General features: G+C 34.5%; 1 protein-coding gene across 1 annotated transcript; it reads left to right on the top strand.

The window, feature by feature from the left end:
• The first annotated feature begins 2,383 nt into the window (after positions 1–2,383).
• LOC120092843 (UPSTREAM OF FLC protein (DUF966)) lies at positions 2,384–6,914 on the top strand. Its single transcript, XM_039051074.2, has 5 exons — positions 2,384–2,760; positions 2,828–2,897; positions 3,016–3,134; positions 5,365–6,049; positions 6,615–6,914. Exons 1-5 carry the CDS (start codon positions 2,598–2,600, stop codon positions 6,745–6,747), a joined length of 1,170 nt encoding a protein of 389 aa, XP_038907002.1. The 5' UTR covers positions 2,384–2,597; the 3' UTR covers positions 6,748–6,914.
• The last annotated feature ends 12,299 nt before the right edge of the window (positions 6,915–19,213 follow it).

Here is a 19,213-nt window from a genome sequence, read left to right as displayed (position 1 = left end):
AAATTTTATCTAATAAAAAATAACACTAAAATTTGATAAGATTTTTTGTTGTAGAAACTAAATTGCTATAAATTTGAAAGTGTAATAATCAAAGCCCCATTTGGTAATTTGATTTTTTTTTCTTTTGTTTTTGAAAATTAAGCCAATTTTATCATCATTTCTAACAATTATTTGCATAATTTTTAAGTACAATGATTGAATTTTTAGTCAATTTTTTTTAAAAAAAGAATTTTGAAAGTTACTTTTTTTAGTTCTCAAAATTTGGCTTAATTTTTTTAAAAAAATTGATAAAAAGTAGATTAACAAACGAAGAAATATTAAAGTGGAAGTAGTGTCTAGATGCTTAATTTTAAAAAAACAAAAACAAAAAACAAATTGATTATCAACCGGAGTCTAAATTGTTACATTTAGAAGTTTATGGACTAAATTGTAATTTTTTTTTAATCGACTAAATTTTCTTAAGTTAAAATATCATTTTGATCATTATTTTAAATTTTGTTTCATTTTAGTAATATAACTTTAATGGTTCAATTTTAGTTCATATATTTTAAACAAGTCTCAAATTTAATCACTGAACATTAATTTGTATTGAAGTACAAAAATTTAATTTAAAATTTATTAAAAATATAAAGAATAAAATTAGATAATTGAGAATATAAAATTAGAGTTCAAATTTTAAAAAAAGAAAAACATTATTTTAATGTTTCCGTACTAATGTTGAATAGAGAAATGCAGGGGGAGGAGAGAGAAAGAGGAAGTGTTTTGACTTTGAAAAGAAATTAAACCTAAATGGAAGAGAGAGAAACGCGATGGAGTTTAAAAAGCTGACATATCATTTTTTTACCGTGTATCAGAAAAGCAGTAAATTTTCTAAAAAGTAACCAAAACCTGTCGCACTTTACCCCAAAACCCACCTATCCTCCTTAATTAATTAGCTCCCCACCCCCTAAACAAACTAACTAGTCGGTGCCACCGTTGAAATTTACTTTTTTTTTTTTTTTTTTTTCCCTTTTATTATTATTAAAAGATATCTCTAGTACTAAAGTAGAACTGTCCTTGCAATTATTTCCGTCAAAATTATTATTATTATCAATTTGAAAAACTCAAATACTTTAGTTGTCTTCTTATAATTTTTGACATCGACCTGCTTCTCCTGGTAATCTTGCAATCTGAATTGGCCGTGAAAACGTTTCTCGCATTTACATGGTGTCGAGTCTACCATATTTTAATGTCCAAGTTAGTACAAAAAATTTATAGTTTAGTTAAGCACACAAAAGTAAGGTTAGAGCTCCTCTTGGAAGATTATTTACTGTTTCCTTTAGCGTTGTCAAATATAACTATTTATAATGAAATCCCTTTAACATTTACTAATGGTTACGTATAACCCTGATAATGATAGGATAGTTTGTGATACTTGAGAATGTAGGACATTAGACCAAGCATGCCATGATTATTTGTCGATTGATATATATGTACCGAATTGGTTGTTTGGCCAAGAATCCGAGATTCAGACTTTTTTCTTTTAGGACACTTGTTTTTCCATTATCTCAATTTTTATTGGGATTGAGCTTGCCCATGGACTTTGAACCTTATCTAGAGTAATCCTCGACAAGTATGTTAATATCTTTCAATAAAAGTCTACAAATAAGTCAACAGTGTTAGTCTCATCATAATTCAGTGAAAAAAAATATTAATTATCATCTATAGGTTGGTCTTACAATCATCCACTTCCTTATGGCCCAATATTAACCATAAAATAATGTATAATGTGAGTCGCGTTTGAAGTGTACTCTAGGCAATACTTTTTAATGGTTAGATAATGCAACTTTAAAACTTACATACTCACTAGTAATTAATCTTAAATATGGATTTAAATGGGTCATATTACAAGTTTAATCCATAAATTCCAAAATTTATGTCAAAATTCTTAAACTCTAAAAAGTGTTTAATAATTTGTTGAATTTTAAACTAAAAAATTATAACAGATAAACAATATATTAGACACAAAATTTTAAATTTAATGGCACGTTATTTAGTAAGAATTGTTTGAGTCAAATAAAACTTATAATTCAGAACAAACAAAAATGAATAGATAACTTTTAATCCAATGAGTCACAGTCGCAACTGTAATTAGATTACATTTGATCATTTTACTTAGAATTATGGGTCAAATGATAACAATATTAATGAATTTGATAGATTTTTGCGATTCTCATCTTATAACAATACAAGGATAATTGCTTTTTGATTATTAATTTAAAAGTGGGTTTCGGTACGTAAAACTTAATCAGAAGGAGCAAATATTTTCAGATTATAATTGATTTATTAGGTATAAAAAGTTGGGGTAAACATTGCCTAGGATGCAACAATGTAAAATCACCCGTCACGTTAATCCAGTATCGTAGAGTAAAAAGTAACTTCTCGTTCCTTCATTCATAGGGATCCGAGTTTCTTCCCTTCTTCAAAAAGTTCAATTTCCATCATTGCCCTCAAGTCCTTCCAATTCCCCCAAATCCCTCTCTTCCTCATAAAACAAACACTCTGTTATACTTCCACACTGAAATTTTCTTAGCCAAGCTCTCTTACACGCCATCACCATGGAGGAGAATTACAGAGACCACCACCGCCACCGCCGCCGTGACTCCCCGGCTCCAATGAATAAGGTCCAAGTTTTTTACTATATCTCCAGAAATGGCCGTCTGGAACAACCCCATTTCCTCGAAATCCCTCTCTTCCCCAGCCACCCTCTTCGTCTCAAAGGTATGATTTTACTACTATTTCAGACGACATGTCGTTTTGGGTCTCATCTTATACACTGTGACGACAGATGTTTTGGATCGGCTCGCTGTTCTCAGAGGCAACGCCATGCCCTTCCTCTATTCTTGGTCCTGTAAAAGGTAAAAAAACAAAGACCCTTCTCTATTATGCAACGACATGTCGTCCAGTGAGTCTCGGGGTTTTTGTTTTTGTTTTTGTTTTTTTTTTTTTATATTCTTTTAAAAAATTTGATTATAGGAACTATAAAAGTGGATATGTATGGAACGACTTGTCGGAAAATGACGTGGTATATCCTGCTGAAGGTTCTGAATACGTTCTGAAGGCCTCTCAACTTGTCGATGTTCATGCCTGCTCTGGTGATTTTCTTCTTTCTTTATATCTTTATAGAATATTTTTTTTTAATGATTTTAGAGTTTAAATGAAATATTTCAATATTAATATTAAAATGAGATGAAGCACAAAACCATATAGGACTGCCATCAAAGTTCAAAATGTCTATGGAGATACCAATAAAATGTCATTTAGAAAAATTATGGAGACAAAAAATTCAAAATATAAAAGTTAGATTAGTAACTAATTATCTTATTATTTTTAACTAACTTAACATGTCTATTATTTATATTATATTTAGATGGTCACGTACAAACATCAGAATTTTAGATATATTTAGTTTTTTAAGACAAATTTTATTTTATCCGATTAAATTACGATTTTGATTGTTATAATTTAAATTTATTTAATAAATATTACTTTAGTCCAGTACTTTTAGCTCAAATTTATTTTGATTCTTATACTTTTAAAATGTTTATTTAGGACACTACACTTTAAATTTTGGTTTATATATGTCCTTGCACTTCAAAATGTTCATTTTGGTCATTGCACTTTCAACTTTGGGTTATATTTGTCTTTAACTGTTCAAAAGTGACCATTTGGATCCCTTAAGAATGAAATAAAAAGGAAAATGAAAAGACTAAAATGGTCATTTGTGAAAGTACAAAGACCTAAATAAATCAAAGTTGAAAGTACAATGACCAAAATAAACATTTTGAAGTGTAGGGACATATATAAACCAAAATTTAAAGTGTGATGAGCAAAATAAACATTTTAAAAGTATAAGAACTAAAATAAATTTTGAAATGTTTATTTTTGTCCTTAACTGATCAAAAGTGACCATTTAGATCCTTTAGAAATGGAATAAAAAGGGAAATGAAGAGACTAAAATGGTCAATTGTGAAAGTACAAAAACCTAAATAAACATTTCGAGAACATAGAGACAAAAATGAAATAATGTTTAATGTTTAGGAACCAAAAATAAACATTTTGAAAGTATATAAATCAAAATAGTATTTAAATCTTATATTTACATTAACAATATTTTATCGCTCAATGTTCACGTTTCATGAATTTTTTTACTATATATATATAATGAAAATATCAATCGAATCTTTATGTCAATATCAAATCTATGGTAAAATCGACATGTAAAAAATTTACCATAGATGTTCAAGTACTACAACCATTTTTTGGCACTCAAAATGTCTTTTTCTTAGTTAGTCTAAAACTCTATGCCAACCTGAACTTAATTTAATACTTAATATAATTATTATTCCATTTCGAACTAATCATATCCTCATCTAGACTAGACACTCTCAAGTACTTAAAAGAAAGAGACTAACTTGACAATAAATAAGACTAAAACGAACCTATGTTCAAATCATAGAAGCATTCTATTTTCAATTGTTGTTTTCTTTCTGTTTGAGTTCCAAATCATAGGATCTAAATGGGTAATTTGACTAATTTTTAAGATTCAAATATAGATTTTACTTCTGGAACAATTTTTTATTTTTTATTTTTTATTTTTATTTTTTTTATTTTTATTTCAACTTTTGAAATTGTCTATTGAGTTTTTGAATTTTCAAATTTTATAGTCAATAGGTTCTTGAACTTTAAACAATGTTTAAGGCCTTTGAATTTTTAATTTTTTTAGAAAGTTGAGGATTTTATTTGACATATAATTTAAACTCAAATATAACATATCAATTAATTTTTAAAATTTTATAATATATCAATGATTTATTAGACAAAAAGTTGAAAGTATATAGCTCTATTTGACACTTTAAAAAATTCAAAAATTAAATAGCCACAAACTTAAAAATTTATATACTAAATTTCTAATATAATATTTCTTACAAGTATAGACAAGGTTAAAATATCAATTTATTTATTATTCTTATCTTAAAGGTTTTTGAAACTTGTTCTATTTTTGTTGATGTACTTAAATTTTCTTTAAATGTTTAAATTAATCTTTATCATTAACTTAGGGGTTTTATAAAGGAATAATAATTATTCTCTTATCACAATTTTTTTTGGCTAAGAATTTAAAAATCATATTCACATTGAATTCAAATAATCGTTATTATTTTGTAAAACTAGATTAAAAATTAACTTCAAAATACATAAATTTAAACATTTAAAAGTATTTTTTTTTAAAAGAATGTAATTAGAAATTTAGAATAATATTTTAACCTATCAATAAAAACATTGTCTCGAGAATACTTACAAAATAGTTTATATTTAAATTTTCAGAAAAATTGCAGCAAATACACATCAGCAACACCACCAGGCAACCGGTTCAAGAACCGAATCTCCCAACTAAAGCTCGGAAACAGCAACTCGCTCCGAGTCCACTCAAAGAACTCGCCAACCACCCAGATTCCGACTTAGAATACGACGAAGTCGAAGACTATGAATACGACGACGGAGAGAAGCACATTTATTCAACCACCACCCCTCAATCCCGCTGCTCTCGCGGCGTCTCCACCGAAGAACCCCCCGGGCCAACTCGCTCCACAACTCACACTCCCGCCGAGTCAACTCGCTTCGACTCGGCTCGCCTCTCCACTTCGAAACGGTTCGCCTTGGACAACGAAGACGAACTAGGAACCGAGTCGGCGCCGAGTCGGAATTCGGTCCTGCTGCAGTTCATAGCGTGTGGCGGCTCAGTGGGTTCGAAGGCGAAAACCGGGCCGGGTTTGGGAGAACCGGCGAGAAGAACGGAGAAGGGGCTTGCGAAAGAGGTTGTGTGTAAAATGGCCGGAAAAATGATCGGAGAAGAGGAGATGATAAAGTATATGTCGGAGAATCCGAGGTTCGGGAAGTTGCAGACGGAGGAGAAGGAGTATTTCAGTGGCTCCATTGTGGAGTCCATTAGAGAAGATCGACATGTCGTCCAGCCTGTGCTCAAGAAGTCTAACTCCTATAATGAAGAAAAGTAAGTACAATATTTCATTTTTTAAATATAATAAAAGTCCTAATAAAGGAAAAAAAATTTATTATTATTTTTTTAATAATTAAGGCTCCATCGAGTAAGAATTTTAGATTTTAATTTTTTAAAATGAAACTTATTTTCTTACCTTATAATGGTTTGCATCATATTTATGGGGAAAAAAAATTAAATCCATTGTTAAATTCTAAAAAAAAAAAATTTAAAAACGAATTCTTTTTAGTTTTCAGAACTTGACTTGAATTTAAAAACACTATTGGAAGGTAGATAACATGACATAGATAGCAATAGATGAAAATAGTGCTTGTGAGTTTAATTTTTAAAAACCAAATAGTTATCAAACTAGACATTGATTTTTGGAAATTAGGCTTATAAAAACTACTTTTACTTATAAGTTTCTTTTTTCGATATTTATCTTTTAGTGGTGATTATCAACTTAGAAATTAATTTTCTACGAGTTTTCTAGATATAAAAAAAAAATTATTATAAGTCATATTATATAAGTTGATTATTTGTCAAATGTAACATTGATATTATGGCATTTTATAATTAGGAGCAAAAGAGGAGAAATGGAAGAAAAAAGAGATGGAGATGAAGAGAATGAGAATAATGGTGGGATCAAAGGAAGGTGCCTTCCTCTCATGATATTAACCTCAGCCTCATCAAAGCAACCCAAGAAGCCTTGAAACTCACTTCCATCCCATTGCTAGCTTTGTCCAAGTTCCTTCATATTACTCCAAAAAAAAAGTATATGTTAAAATATAGTTGCATCTACTCTTAACTTTGGCAAACACTTTCTGTTTTTTCTTCCAAATTTGATGGACAAATACATCTTTTAGGAAAAGAATTTCAAGACTTTACTCTTTAAATATATAAATTATAATATACAAAGAACATATACATACTTATATATTTTTATTCACATGTTGGATTGAATTGGATTGGTCAAACTTTAACATTGGGTTAGGCTTGAATAATTTGGATAAAGACAAGCCTTTGGGCCTGTGACCCAATGATGAGGTCGATAGTGATACATTATGAGAGCATATAGTTTAAGATTTGCAAGTTAAATAAAGCTATACTTTATAGTATGCTATAGTAACACTAAAATGTGTGTTCGTAAACACTGTAGATGGCATTATCTAAATGATGTTTTCTGCAATATTTAAGGTGATGGTATAAAGTTGGAAAAAAAAATGATTCCTACGTTAGATTTTAAAATGTTATATATTTAGTTCTTGAGTTTTAAGTCTAGTTTCAATTTAGTACATAAGTTTCAAAATGTTTCAATTTTAATCTTAGAACCGGTTTATTTCGCAGGCAGTTTAGATTTTCATGGAGTTGACATGCATTTGTCTTGTAGTATTGTAAGATGTCTAAGTATCTAGAAATTCCCTAGTAGCCTAGGATGCCCTTACGGAGTACATGTTTTATATGTCCTTTTGAAACATAGATTTTCTAGCATATTGAAGGCATCCCCATTTTACTTTTTTGAACTTCTTTTTTCTATTATATATGTCATTCTTCTTTATTTGCATTATATAATAAAACTAAACATTGTCAAACATATATATCACTCTTTTTTTGTTATATCATAATCATTATGATTTTTTTAGCAAGATATTTAAATTAATATTTATTTTATAAATAATCTTAAATTATTATATATTATTTTGTTGAAAAACTAATATATACAAATAACATAAATGGTATTAATTTAAAAAGAAATTTAAATAGATATAAATAAGTATGTTATATAACTTCAAATTATGTTAAATTAATTATAAATTAATAAATGGCCTTTGAAACTGCAAACGAAGATACAAAAATGCATTGTATTGGAAGCTTAACAGAATTTTAGCACAATTCTAAAAAAAAAAAAAGAAAATTTATACCGAGCGGGATCGGGATTAGGTTAGAGACGGGGCAACGAGCTTTTTAGGTTTTGAAATTTTTGTAAGCAGTCTTAAAAGTTAGATAACAAAAAAAAGATTAGTTTTAAATTTAATTTTTACAAACGTAAATAGTTATAAAATAGGACTCAAATGAATATCAAATATGTCCGTAATAACTTGATTCAAATCAATTTTTTGAGCACCTTCCAAAAATTTATATTTTAGGGCTAGTTGCATAAATAAAATTCAAGCCCAAAATAATAGAATATGTAGTACAAGAATAAAATAATTGCATATATGGATCAAAAAATGGTAAAAGACTAAAAAACCCATGCCTAGCCGCCATTTTGCTCGCTTCTTCCCAGTTTTCTCAAATTAAAAGCTATAATTGATAGCAGCTATCAATGGCTAGCAACTATCAGTGATAGCCATAGCTGCTATTGCTGATAGCTTGTATCAGCGATAACTTTCAATTTGAGAAAAATTAATACAATCTTAAAATATTAGCTTTTAATTTGCTATTAATTATCAATAGCTATCATTGATTCACTTTCATCAATTGGAATCAACCTTGAAATATCAATACTTAAGGTTATCAGTGTCTATCGGTGGCTATCAATGACAGATTTATAAATAGTGATCAATTTTGAAAGAAGACCAACAACTTTGATTACCACAATAGTTATCACTAATATTCTTTTATCATGGCTATTACTGATAGTAGATATCAGTTGCTATCACCGATAGACTTTCATCAATTAGAATCAACCTTGAAATATTAACACTTAAGACTATCAATGATAGACTTCTATAATTGGTTATCATCTTTGAAAGAATCTTGATATATAGGTATCACCTAAGTTCTATCACCGATATCACTAACATCACTCATATTGTGGTTATCAGTGATAGCTTCTTTCACTGATAACATTATTGATAAGATGCTATCAATGGTCTCACTGATATCATGCTATTAGTGATAGCTTCTATCACCGATAACGCGCTATCGAGTAGCTTCTATCACGGATAACATGCTATCGAGTAGCTTCTATCATCGATAACATGCTATTAGTATTAGCTTCTATCACTAGTAACATGGCATCGGTAGTAGCTTCTATCAATCATAGCCACTGAACACCTTTTTGACCATTTCTTGTCCTTTCCAAGTCACTATCGGGTCAGGAAAGGGTATGGACATTATATTCAAGACCCGGAATCAACCCTTAAGGGAGCAATTTATCTACTTGCCCCTGCATCGGGGAAGGAGTGAATTCTATCTTGTGTAGCTGTGTTCCCAGCTCTCCAGTCAGACGAATCCCTAAAATGGTAGGCTTGTTGAGTTGGCAACATGGCCACTCTCACCCATACAAATCAAAAGACCGCCTTCATGAGAAGGAATTCACAACTCACTTAGAATTCAAGTCATGTCACCTATGGTCATCCTAGTGAAATGTAAGTTTCTATTATTAACGACGTTATATAAAGAGACTAATTATTTCATGGTTTGGTCTTATACAAATTCTTTATATAAGATACCCCTGCTCATATGTCTCCACATGAATGATCAGAATCAGATCATTTGTAGCACTTTACAACACTTGTAATACATACAAAGGGGGTCGTATCCATAATGTCACTAGGATAAGGTACCCAACCTTATCCATCTACTATAGACCATTTAGGTTATTATTTAAACAAAGTCCACTTGTACGTCTCTACATGTTTAAATTACATAAAATAACCTCAGATCTTAGTTTATTGGATTGAGTATATGCTTATAAAATAAAACATATTTTATTAACAACAATATGTTTATACAATGTTTACAAAATGTGAGATTACAAAGAGATTTAGGACACCAATCCCAATAATCTCCCACTTGTCCTAAAGCTTAGGGAGCTTAATGTACAATATAAATAAAGTAAAAAATCATAATAAACTAGGGCATACAATATACCCCAGTAATATCTCCCATTTGTCCTAGACAACATGCCACATATCCCATAGACCTAGACTTTCTAGATGACCCTCGAATAATTTAATCGTGAGAGCCTTTGTAAATGAATCAACAACGTTGTGCTCTGAAGCAATCTTCGTGACAATCACGTTACCTCAATGCACAATCTCTCAAATCAAATGATATTTCCATTCTATGTGCTTGCCTCTTCTGTGACTTATAGGTTCCTTAGAATTTTCCACAATACCATTGTTATCACTATAAAGTGTGATAGGCAAAGGCATATTTGGAACAACTTCCAAATTAGTAAGGAACTTCTTAAGCCAAACAACCTCTTCGGTAGCTATGTATTCGGCTTCCATAGTGAAGTCTGCGATGCATCATTGCTTGATGCTTTGCCATACTATAACCCATCTATTTAGAGTAAACACTGACCTTGATGTAGATTTTCGAGAATCCCGATCAGTCTGAAAGTCAAAGTCTGTGTATCCTATAAGGATCAGATCCTTATCTCCATATACGAGCATATTGTCCCTCGTTCTCCGAAGATACTAGAGGATCGTTTTGACTGCCTCCAATGATTTAATCTTGGATTGGACTAATATCGACTGACAATCCCTCCTACATAGCAAATGTCAAGTCTAGTACATAACATTGCATACATAAGGCCACCAATAGCCGATGCATAAGGAATTCATCTCATTTCCTCAACCTTTTGAGGAGTCTTAGGACACTGCTCCTTAGACAATACAATTCCATGCTTGAAAGGTAATAAACCCTTCTTGGAATTGTGCATCGAATATTTGACAAGCATCTTGTCAATATACGATGTCTGAGACAAGGCCAACCTTTTGTTCTTATGATCCCTTATAATCTTGATCCCTAGAACAAACCGTTCCTCTCCCAAATCTTTCATTTGGAATTGGGTGGCTAGCCATTTCTTTACATCAGTCAGAAAACCTACGTCATGAGTAGTATATAATCCACATACAACACGAAGAAAGCTACTGAGTTGTTGATGATTTTCTTGTAAACACAAGGCTCATCAACATTCTGATCAAATCGATAAGATTTTATCGCTGTGTCAAATCTTATATTCCAAGATCGATATGCTTGTTTCAGTCCATAAATGGACCGATTAAGCTTGCAATTCTTTTTCTCTTGATCTTGTTCAATGAATCCTTCTGGTTGATTCATGTAGATGGTCTATTCAAGATTACAATTCAAAAAGGCAGTCTTGACGTCCATTTGCCATGTCTCATAGTCATAATATGTGGTTATGGACAAGAGAATCCTGCTTGACTTTAACATGACAACAGGTGAGAAAGTTTCTTCATAGTCCACTCCCTCAACCTGGGTATAACCCTTTGCCACAAGTCTAGCTTTAAAGGTCTGTACCTTTCGATCTACACATCTTTTCCTCTTGTAGATCCATTTACAACCTATAGGTTTTACCCCATCAGGTTGATCTACAAGCTCCCAGATAGAATTGAAGTACAGACTCCAGTTCTTGGTTCATGGCTTTAATCCATTCATCCTTGTCAACATCGTCCATTGCTTGCTTATAAGATAATGGATCCTCAACACCATTATTAGTTATGATGTTTTGGGCTTCTGTCAAACCTATGTAGCATACAGGTGGATTCATAACCCTCCTACTATGTTGAGGCATTCTCAACTCTTGAGATGGATGACTAGATGAATTGATATCAACAACCCTTGTTGATCTATCAGCCTGTTCAACAACTGTTGTTGAAGTCTCAGTAGTCTCATTAGAAATTTCACTTAAAACGATTTTACTTTATGCCTTATGATCCCTCATGTGGTCTTCTTTCAAGAAGGTAGCATTTGTCGATACAAACACTTTATTCTCATTTGAATAATAGAAGTATCCACCTCTCGTTTCCTTGGGGTAACCTATAAATAGGCACACTTTTGAACGAGGTTCCAAATTTTTGGGGTTTGCCATAAGCACATAGGCTAGACATTCCCAAATTGCCTTTATGACCTATAGGTTGTAAATAGATCTACAAGTGAAAACGGGGTGCCGATGGAAAGGTGTAAACCTTCATGCTCGACTTATGGCAAAGGGTTATACCTAGGTGGAGGGAGTCGACTATGGGGAGACTTTCTTGCCTGTTGCCATGTTAAAGTCGATCCGCATCCTCCTGTTCATTGCCACTTATTATGATTATGAGATCTGGCAAATGGACGTCAAGAAAGCCTTTCTGAATGATAATCTTGAGGAGACCATTTACATGGTGTAACTCGAGGGATTCATTGCCCAAGGTCAAGAGCAAAAATTTTGCAAACTGAATCGGTCCATTTATGGGTTGAAACAGGCATCTCGATCTTGGAACATTCGGTTTGATACTGCAATCAAATCGTATGGCTTTAACCAAAACGTTGATGAACCTTGTGTCTACAAGAAGATTGACAACGGTTCAATAGTTTTCATAGTGTTATATGTAGACAATATCCTACTCATTGGGAATGATGTAGATCTACTAACTACAGTTAAGAATTGGCTAGCGACCCAATTCCAAATGAAAGATTTGGGAGAGGCTCAAGTTGTTCTAGGTATACGGATCTTTTGAGATCGTAGGAACAAAGTGATAGCACTGTCTCAAGCATCGTACATTGACAAGATGTTGCTCAAGTACTCCATGTAGGACTCCAAAAGGGGCTTACTTCCGTTCAGGCATAGAGTTACTTTGTCTAAGGACATGTGTCCTAAGATGCCTCAAGAGGTTGAGGAGATGAAACGGGTCCCATATGCATCTGCCGTTGGCAGTTTGATATATGTGATGCTCTGTACTAGGCCAGACATCTGCTATGCTATGAGAATAATCAGTAGGTATAAGTCTAACCCAGGCCAGGGTCACTGGATTGCAGTTAAGAACATCCTTAAGTATCTTCGGAGAACGAGGGACTACATGCTCGTGTATGGATCTAGGTATTTGATCCTTACTGAATACACGAATTTTGACTTTCAGACTGATAGGGTCTCTCACAAGTCCACTTCAAGGTCAATTTTTACTCTTAACAGAGGAGCTGTAGTGTGGTGAAGCACTAAGCAAGGGTGCATCGCCGACTCCACGATGGAGGCCGAGTACGTAGAGGCTTGTGAAGCTGCTAAAGAGGGCATTTGGCTCAGGAAGTTTCTGACAGAGCTGGAAGTTATTCCAGATATGTCTTGGCCCATCACCCTCTATTGTGACAATAGTGGTGCTGTGAAAAACTCCAAGGAGCCTAGGAGTCACAGGCGTGTCAAACACATAGAGCGGAAGTATCACTTGATCTGTGAGATAGTGCATTGAGGTGACGTGATCGTCATGAAGATCACTTCGGAGCACAACATTGCCGACCCATTTACGAAGGCTTTCACAGCTACAGTGTTTGAGGATCACCTTTAGAGCATGGGTCTATGGGACTGCCTGCGGCTAGACTAGGGCAAGTAGGAGATTTTATTGTACTAGGCCTTAGTGCCCTAGTTTATTGTTTTGTACTAGTCTTATATACACCCCACTCGCTTTAGGACAAGTAGGAGATTGTTGGGGATGATGCCCTAAAGTCTCGTATCCTGTAGTTTGTAAACACAGTTTTGTATGAACGCTTGTGATGTATTATATATGATATTTACTTCATTTCTTATCTTTGAACATTGGATGTTTTATTTGCTTTACCACAAAGTAATAAACTAAAATCCCTGGTTGTCATTATGTAACTTAAGCATGTATGTGGTGACATACAAGTAGATTATGTCTTAAGTGATAACCAAAATGGTCTGTAGTATATGGATATAGGAAGGAAACCTTATTTTGGTAATACTATGGATGAGACTTGCTTTGTGAAATAGTTACAAGTGTTATGACTTGCTACAGATGGTCTGATCCTGATCGTTCGTGTGGAGACATGCGAGCGGGGGTGTCCGATACAAAGATTTTGTATAAGACTTAACCACGAAGTGTTAACGTCTCGTTATGTAATGCCGTTCATGACTGATACTTCACTTCACTAGGATGACCATAGGTAACATGACTTTAGTCCTGAGTGAGTTGGGAACTTTTCCTTTGAGGGCGGTCCTTTGAGTCAAATGGGTGCGAGTGGCTAGGTCGTCGACTCAAACTTACCACTTTGGGGATTCGTTTGTGATAACTGGCAGAAATGCCAATTATTATAAGCCTTTTATTTAGAATTATGAGAGCTAATAAGTAGAAAATGCGGTGATAATACTTAGAATTTGCGAAAAAATGAGTATTGTGTCGATTAGCACCTAAATCCTCATTGACCCCAATATTATGCGTTACTCCATGCCAAAGTGTCTATTTTTGTAGCTATCACAAGAATCAAACGCATGCGTTGGAAATAAGCAATCACAGACAAACGCATGCGTTGAAGCCAGGCAACCGCAAAGACAAACGCATGTGCTGAAAGTTGGATCACATGCATCCATCGCATGGAAGTGGCGGTGATCGTATGCGTCCATCGCATGGAAGTGGCGGTGATCGAATGTGTCCATCGCATGGAAGTGGCGGTGATCGAATGTGTCCATCGCATGGAAGTGGCGGTGATCGAATGTGTCCATCGCATGGAAGTTGCGGTGATCAAGCGAATGCGGTGATCATTTGGAGATTGAGGCCATAGAGTAATAGAAATAATAGAAGAACGATCGTAAGATGGGTAGAACGCGTTGATACTTCAGCTGAATCAAGCTCGGACGCATACTTTAGGAGTATAAAAAAGAACGATGTGACAATGCCCATACCGCGACAAAAGCAACAGTCAGCCCTAATGCAATCATGATAGATATCGGCATTTAAACTCTATAAATAGCCCTTTGGACCTTCATTTCAAGACATCCGCACTTCTGCCTCAAGGCAGAGGTTTGCGATCACAGAAGAGAGCTTGAGCAAGATTTTCAGTGAGAATTCTTCACCTCCACAAACCAGACCGAGTGACGACCGGAGCTTTCATCGGAGATAGAGCTCGAGAGAGACATCTTCACCATTCATCCATGGCACCACTGATAGCCTTGACGCAGAGTCCTTCATTTCTCTTCTAACCTCTGTATTGTATTACATTTTAGCTTAAGATATTAAGACATTTTGTAATCAATGCATCTCTTGATTCCTTCAATACCATCTTCTTCATCATCTTTATCTTTATCATCATTTACCTTCATTGTGTATTATTTGAAGGAAATCGCATACTTAATCGTGTAGCCTAGAGATAGGACGCATGTAGCAACCCACCGAGAGGTGTGCGTTGTGCGAGTATAGTGAGTTAATCCTCTTTTCTTGGTGAAAGGCTGTATCAACACTTGTCTATGGGTTATTGCATTGTTTGTCTATAAGTTAAATAGCCGCGTCTAACTGCCTGAGAAGGTAAGAGATGGAATGCACTAAAGCAAAGTATGCATTGTTCCTAGAGATAGGCACAATCTTATGCTCGACGCAACCATGTACTGTAGAGATATAGTCATGCGGGTGACCACTGAGAGGTATGCGATGCGTTAGTATGACGAGCTGGGATTACTCGAGCGATTTAAGATAATAAACATTACTATGCATCAACGGTTGTTTTGTATCTACCCATTCTCATCGCAAGTCTTCTATTGCTCAATCTGTTTAGTTAGGAGTAGGAGTAGTGTGTAAATCCATTAAACTTCTTCTTTTTATTTTTATTTATCGCCTCAAACACATTGCTTCACAAGCATTATTGAGTGACAAGTCCCTGTGTTTGACCTCGGATTACCCGAGAAACTTGCGTTCGCGTTATACTTGGCGCGAGCATAAGAAAACTTGTGATAGGAACGCGGGGTCATTGCATACTAGTTTAACGCATTTTCATTCCGACGCATGACCTCTAACGCATGGGTGTAAACGCATAGCTTAAGTCTGTCTAATGCATGATTGCGTGCGCAACCCCATCCCATCCCATTGATGGATATCTGTTTGTTTCAATGTAAATGTGATAATTCTGTCACAATGCTTTTGGAAAGATCCGCTTTCGCTCAGAGGTACTCTTGTATAAGAGTTCCTTCAATTATAACTATAGGTTATAAATATGATATGATAAATTAGTTATTATATTTATTTATAATAAAACAATTATAAGATAATTGTTGGTAGTTGGTTAAATTTTTCTCTTTAAACCATTTGAGCAGGAAGTTACTATCCGTTTTTATTGAAGAATAAAAATGAAAATTATTTTCATTTTTGGAAAATTCATCACATTCGATCGAGTGAAAGAAAAAGTTATACGATAACCTTTGATAGAGTGAATGACGAGGCATCAAATTTATTAGATGACAGCCTCTCATTTACTAGACGATCGAATACCCAGTCTATACGATAGATTTAGACATTTTCCCACTTATTCGACCGTTTAACTCAATCTTATACTTCCTCCTTTCCTCTACCAAATCCACACAGAGCCCGCACCTCATAGATTCTCACATCGAGAATAACAAGGTAACCTCTTGGTGGTGTCAAGTTTTGATCGTTTACTCGATTGTGTTCGAGGAATAGACAATTCGAGTGATTCACTGGTCGTTCATTGCATTCGTGCATTTGATCGAGTTTGCTAGGGTACGTGACTGGTGTTGATAGAGGGAATACACGAAGAATAGTTCTTTAAAGGTATGTCACTCGATTCCTTCTGTTTTAAACTTGAAAGCATGCTGTAATTCATTCAATGATGCATAGCTGTTCTTACTTCTTTGTAAATGTGTATATTCTTTAACAATGGGGTTTAGAATGATCTTGCTTCTGCTCACTGGTTTTCTTGTTTAAGAGATCGTTCATAGAGATGTTTAAAACTGTTATAACTCAAAATAAACGACTTAAAGTTTCTCCTAAGGAAAATGCCCAACTTTGGCACCTTTGATTAGAGCACATTAATCGCAATAGGATTGAGAGGTTGGTGAAGAATGGACTTCTCAGCGAGTTAGAAGAAAATTCTTTATCTGTGTGCGAGTCATGACTTGAAGGAAAGATGACTAAAAGGCCTTTTACTGGACAAGGTTATCGAGCCAAAGAGCCTCTAGAGTTAGTGCATTGAGACCTTTGTGGTCTGATGAATGTGCAAGCAAGGGGAGGCTACGAATATTTCATCACTTTTACTGATGATTATTCGAGGTATGGGTATGTTTATTTAATGTAACATAAGCAAAATCCTTTGAAAAGTTCAAAGAGTTCAAGGTTGAAGTTCAAAACGCATTAGATAAACGGATTAAAATACTTCGATTTGATTGGGGTGGAGAGTTTTTGGATTTTGAGTTCCAGAACTATTTGATAGAACATGGGATCGTTTCCCAACTCTCAACACCTGATACACCTAAGTAGAATGGTGTATCAAAGAGGAGAAACAAAACCTTGTTAGACATGGTTCGGTCGATGATGAGTTATGCTTCCTTATTGAACTCGTTTTGGGGTTTTGCAGTAGAGACTGCAACTTATATCCTCAACCGTGTTCCCTCCAAGAGTATTGCCAGAACACCTTTGGAGCTATGGAACGGGCGTAAAGCTAGTATGCGTCACTTCCGCATCTAGGGTTACCCAACACATGTGCTTGAGACTAATCCTAAGAAACTGGAACCACGTTCGAGGTTGTGCCTATTTTTAGGCTACCCTAAAGGGACATAAGGGGGTTACTTTTATGATCCTAAGGAAAAAAAGGTATTTTTATCAAAAAATGCTACATTCCTTGAGAAAGATCATATAAAAGAGCACAGTCCAAGAAGTAAACTCGTGTTACGTGCACTTTTCAACGAAACTACTGAAACTTCAACAAGAGTTGTTGAAGAGCCTGCTACATCAACAAGAGTTGTTGATGGAAGTTCATCTAGTAGGTCAAATCCACCTTAAGTGTTGAGGGAACCTCGATGTAGTAGGAGGGTTATGAACCCACCTGTTCGCTATATGGGTTTCACTGAAATCTTGGCTATGGTAGCTGATGGCGAGGTTAAGGATGTCTTATAAGATGGCGATGAAGGATGTTGACAGGGATGAATGGGTCAAAGCCATGGATCTCGAGATGGAGTCTATGTACTTCAACTCAGTTTGGGATCTTGTAGATCAACCTGATGAGGTTAATCCTATAGGTTGTAAATGGATCTACAAGAGGAAGCGGGGTGCTGATGGGAAGGTGCAAACCTTTAAGGCTAGACTTGTGGCAAAGTGTTATACCCAGGTCGAGGGAGTTGACTATGAGGAGACTTTCTCACCTCTTGCCATGTTGAAGTCTATTTGTATACTCCTATCCATTGCCTCATATTATGACTATGAGATATGGTAAATAGATGTCAAGACTGCCTTTCTAACTGGTAATCTTGAAGAGACCATTTACATGGTGCAACTCGAGGGATTCATAGCCCAAGGTTAGGAGCAAAAGGTTTGGAAACTGAATTGGTCCATTTATGGATTGAAACAGACATCTCGATCTTGGAACATAAGGTTTAATATTGCGATCAAATCTTATGGCTTTGACTAGAACATTGATGAGCCTTGTGTCTACAAGAAAATCATCAACAGTTCAATAGTTTTTCTAGTGTTATATGAAGACGATATCCTACTCATTGGAAATGATGTAGGTTTATTGACTTCAGTTAAGAATTGGTTAGTGCACCAATTCAAAATTAAATATTTGGGAGAGGCTCAGTTTGTTCTTGGGATTCAGATCTTTCAAGATCGAAAGAACAAAGTGCTAGCACTGTCTCAAGCAGTGTACATTGACAAGATGTTGATCAAATACTCGATGTAGAACTTCAAAAGGGGCTTACTTCCTTTTCGACATGGAGTAAGTGAACAACATCTAGGACCCTTTGCCAAATACCTAAAGGAATGTGGAATCGTCCCACAATACACTATGCTGGACAAACCAAACACGAATGGTGTGGCAGAAAGATGAAATAGAACATTTAAAGATATAGTAAAAAGTATGATTAGTCACTCTTCTTTACCAGAATTCCTCTGGGGTGAGTGATGCGTTATTTTTTGTGATGAAATAATGGAGTAAATTGCGATGATGGGAATGCGTTGTACAACAAGTTTTCTAAGCAGAATCCAAGTAGAAACCCTACTGAGTTTCCTGGCAAGTTCAGGGTCGAACTCAGGGACTAAGGAAAACAGTATACGGTGATAATTTTTAAGAAGACCTTGCGGTAACCAATAAATCAAAGTGTTGTTTTTGGGTTGTTTACGGTATAAAATAAATGTATGCGGCAGAGTTAAGAAAAGAGTTGATAATACGGAAGATGAGTTGAATATGCAGGGGAACGGGTTGAGAAGGGGTTTA

This window comes from Benincasa hispida, chromosome 1 (genome assembly GCF_027475165.1).
Source record: "Benincasa hispida cultivar pf3 chromosome 1, pf3_genome.v1.1, whole genome shotgun sequence".
Classification (NCBI taxonomy): Eukaryota; Viridiplantae; Streptophyta; class Magnoliopsida; order Cucurbitales; family Cucurbitaceae; genus Benincasa; species Benincasa hispida.
The sequence above is the reverse complement of the archived record's forward strand: the minus strand, read 5'-3'. Positions and strand labels throughout refer to the sequence as shown.

Excerpts from the sequence above, each read along its gene's own strand:
- LOC120092843 (XM_039051074.2), top strand. The coding sequence starts at position 2,598 with ATGGAGGAGAATTACAGAGACCACCACCGCCACCGCCGCCGTGACTCC. Across the intron at positions 2,898-3,015 it reads TATTCTTGGTCCTGTAAAAG|GAACTATAAAAGTGGATATG; the intron begins GTAAAAAAACAA and ends ATTTGATTATAG. Across the intron at positions 6,050-6,614 it reads AACTCCTATAATGAAGAAAA|GAGCAAAAGAGGAGAAATGG; the intron begins GTAAGTACAATA and ends TTTTATAATTAG.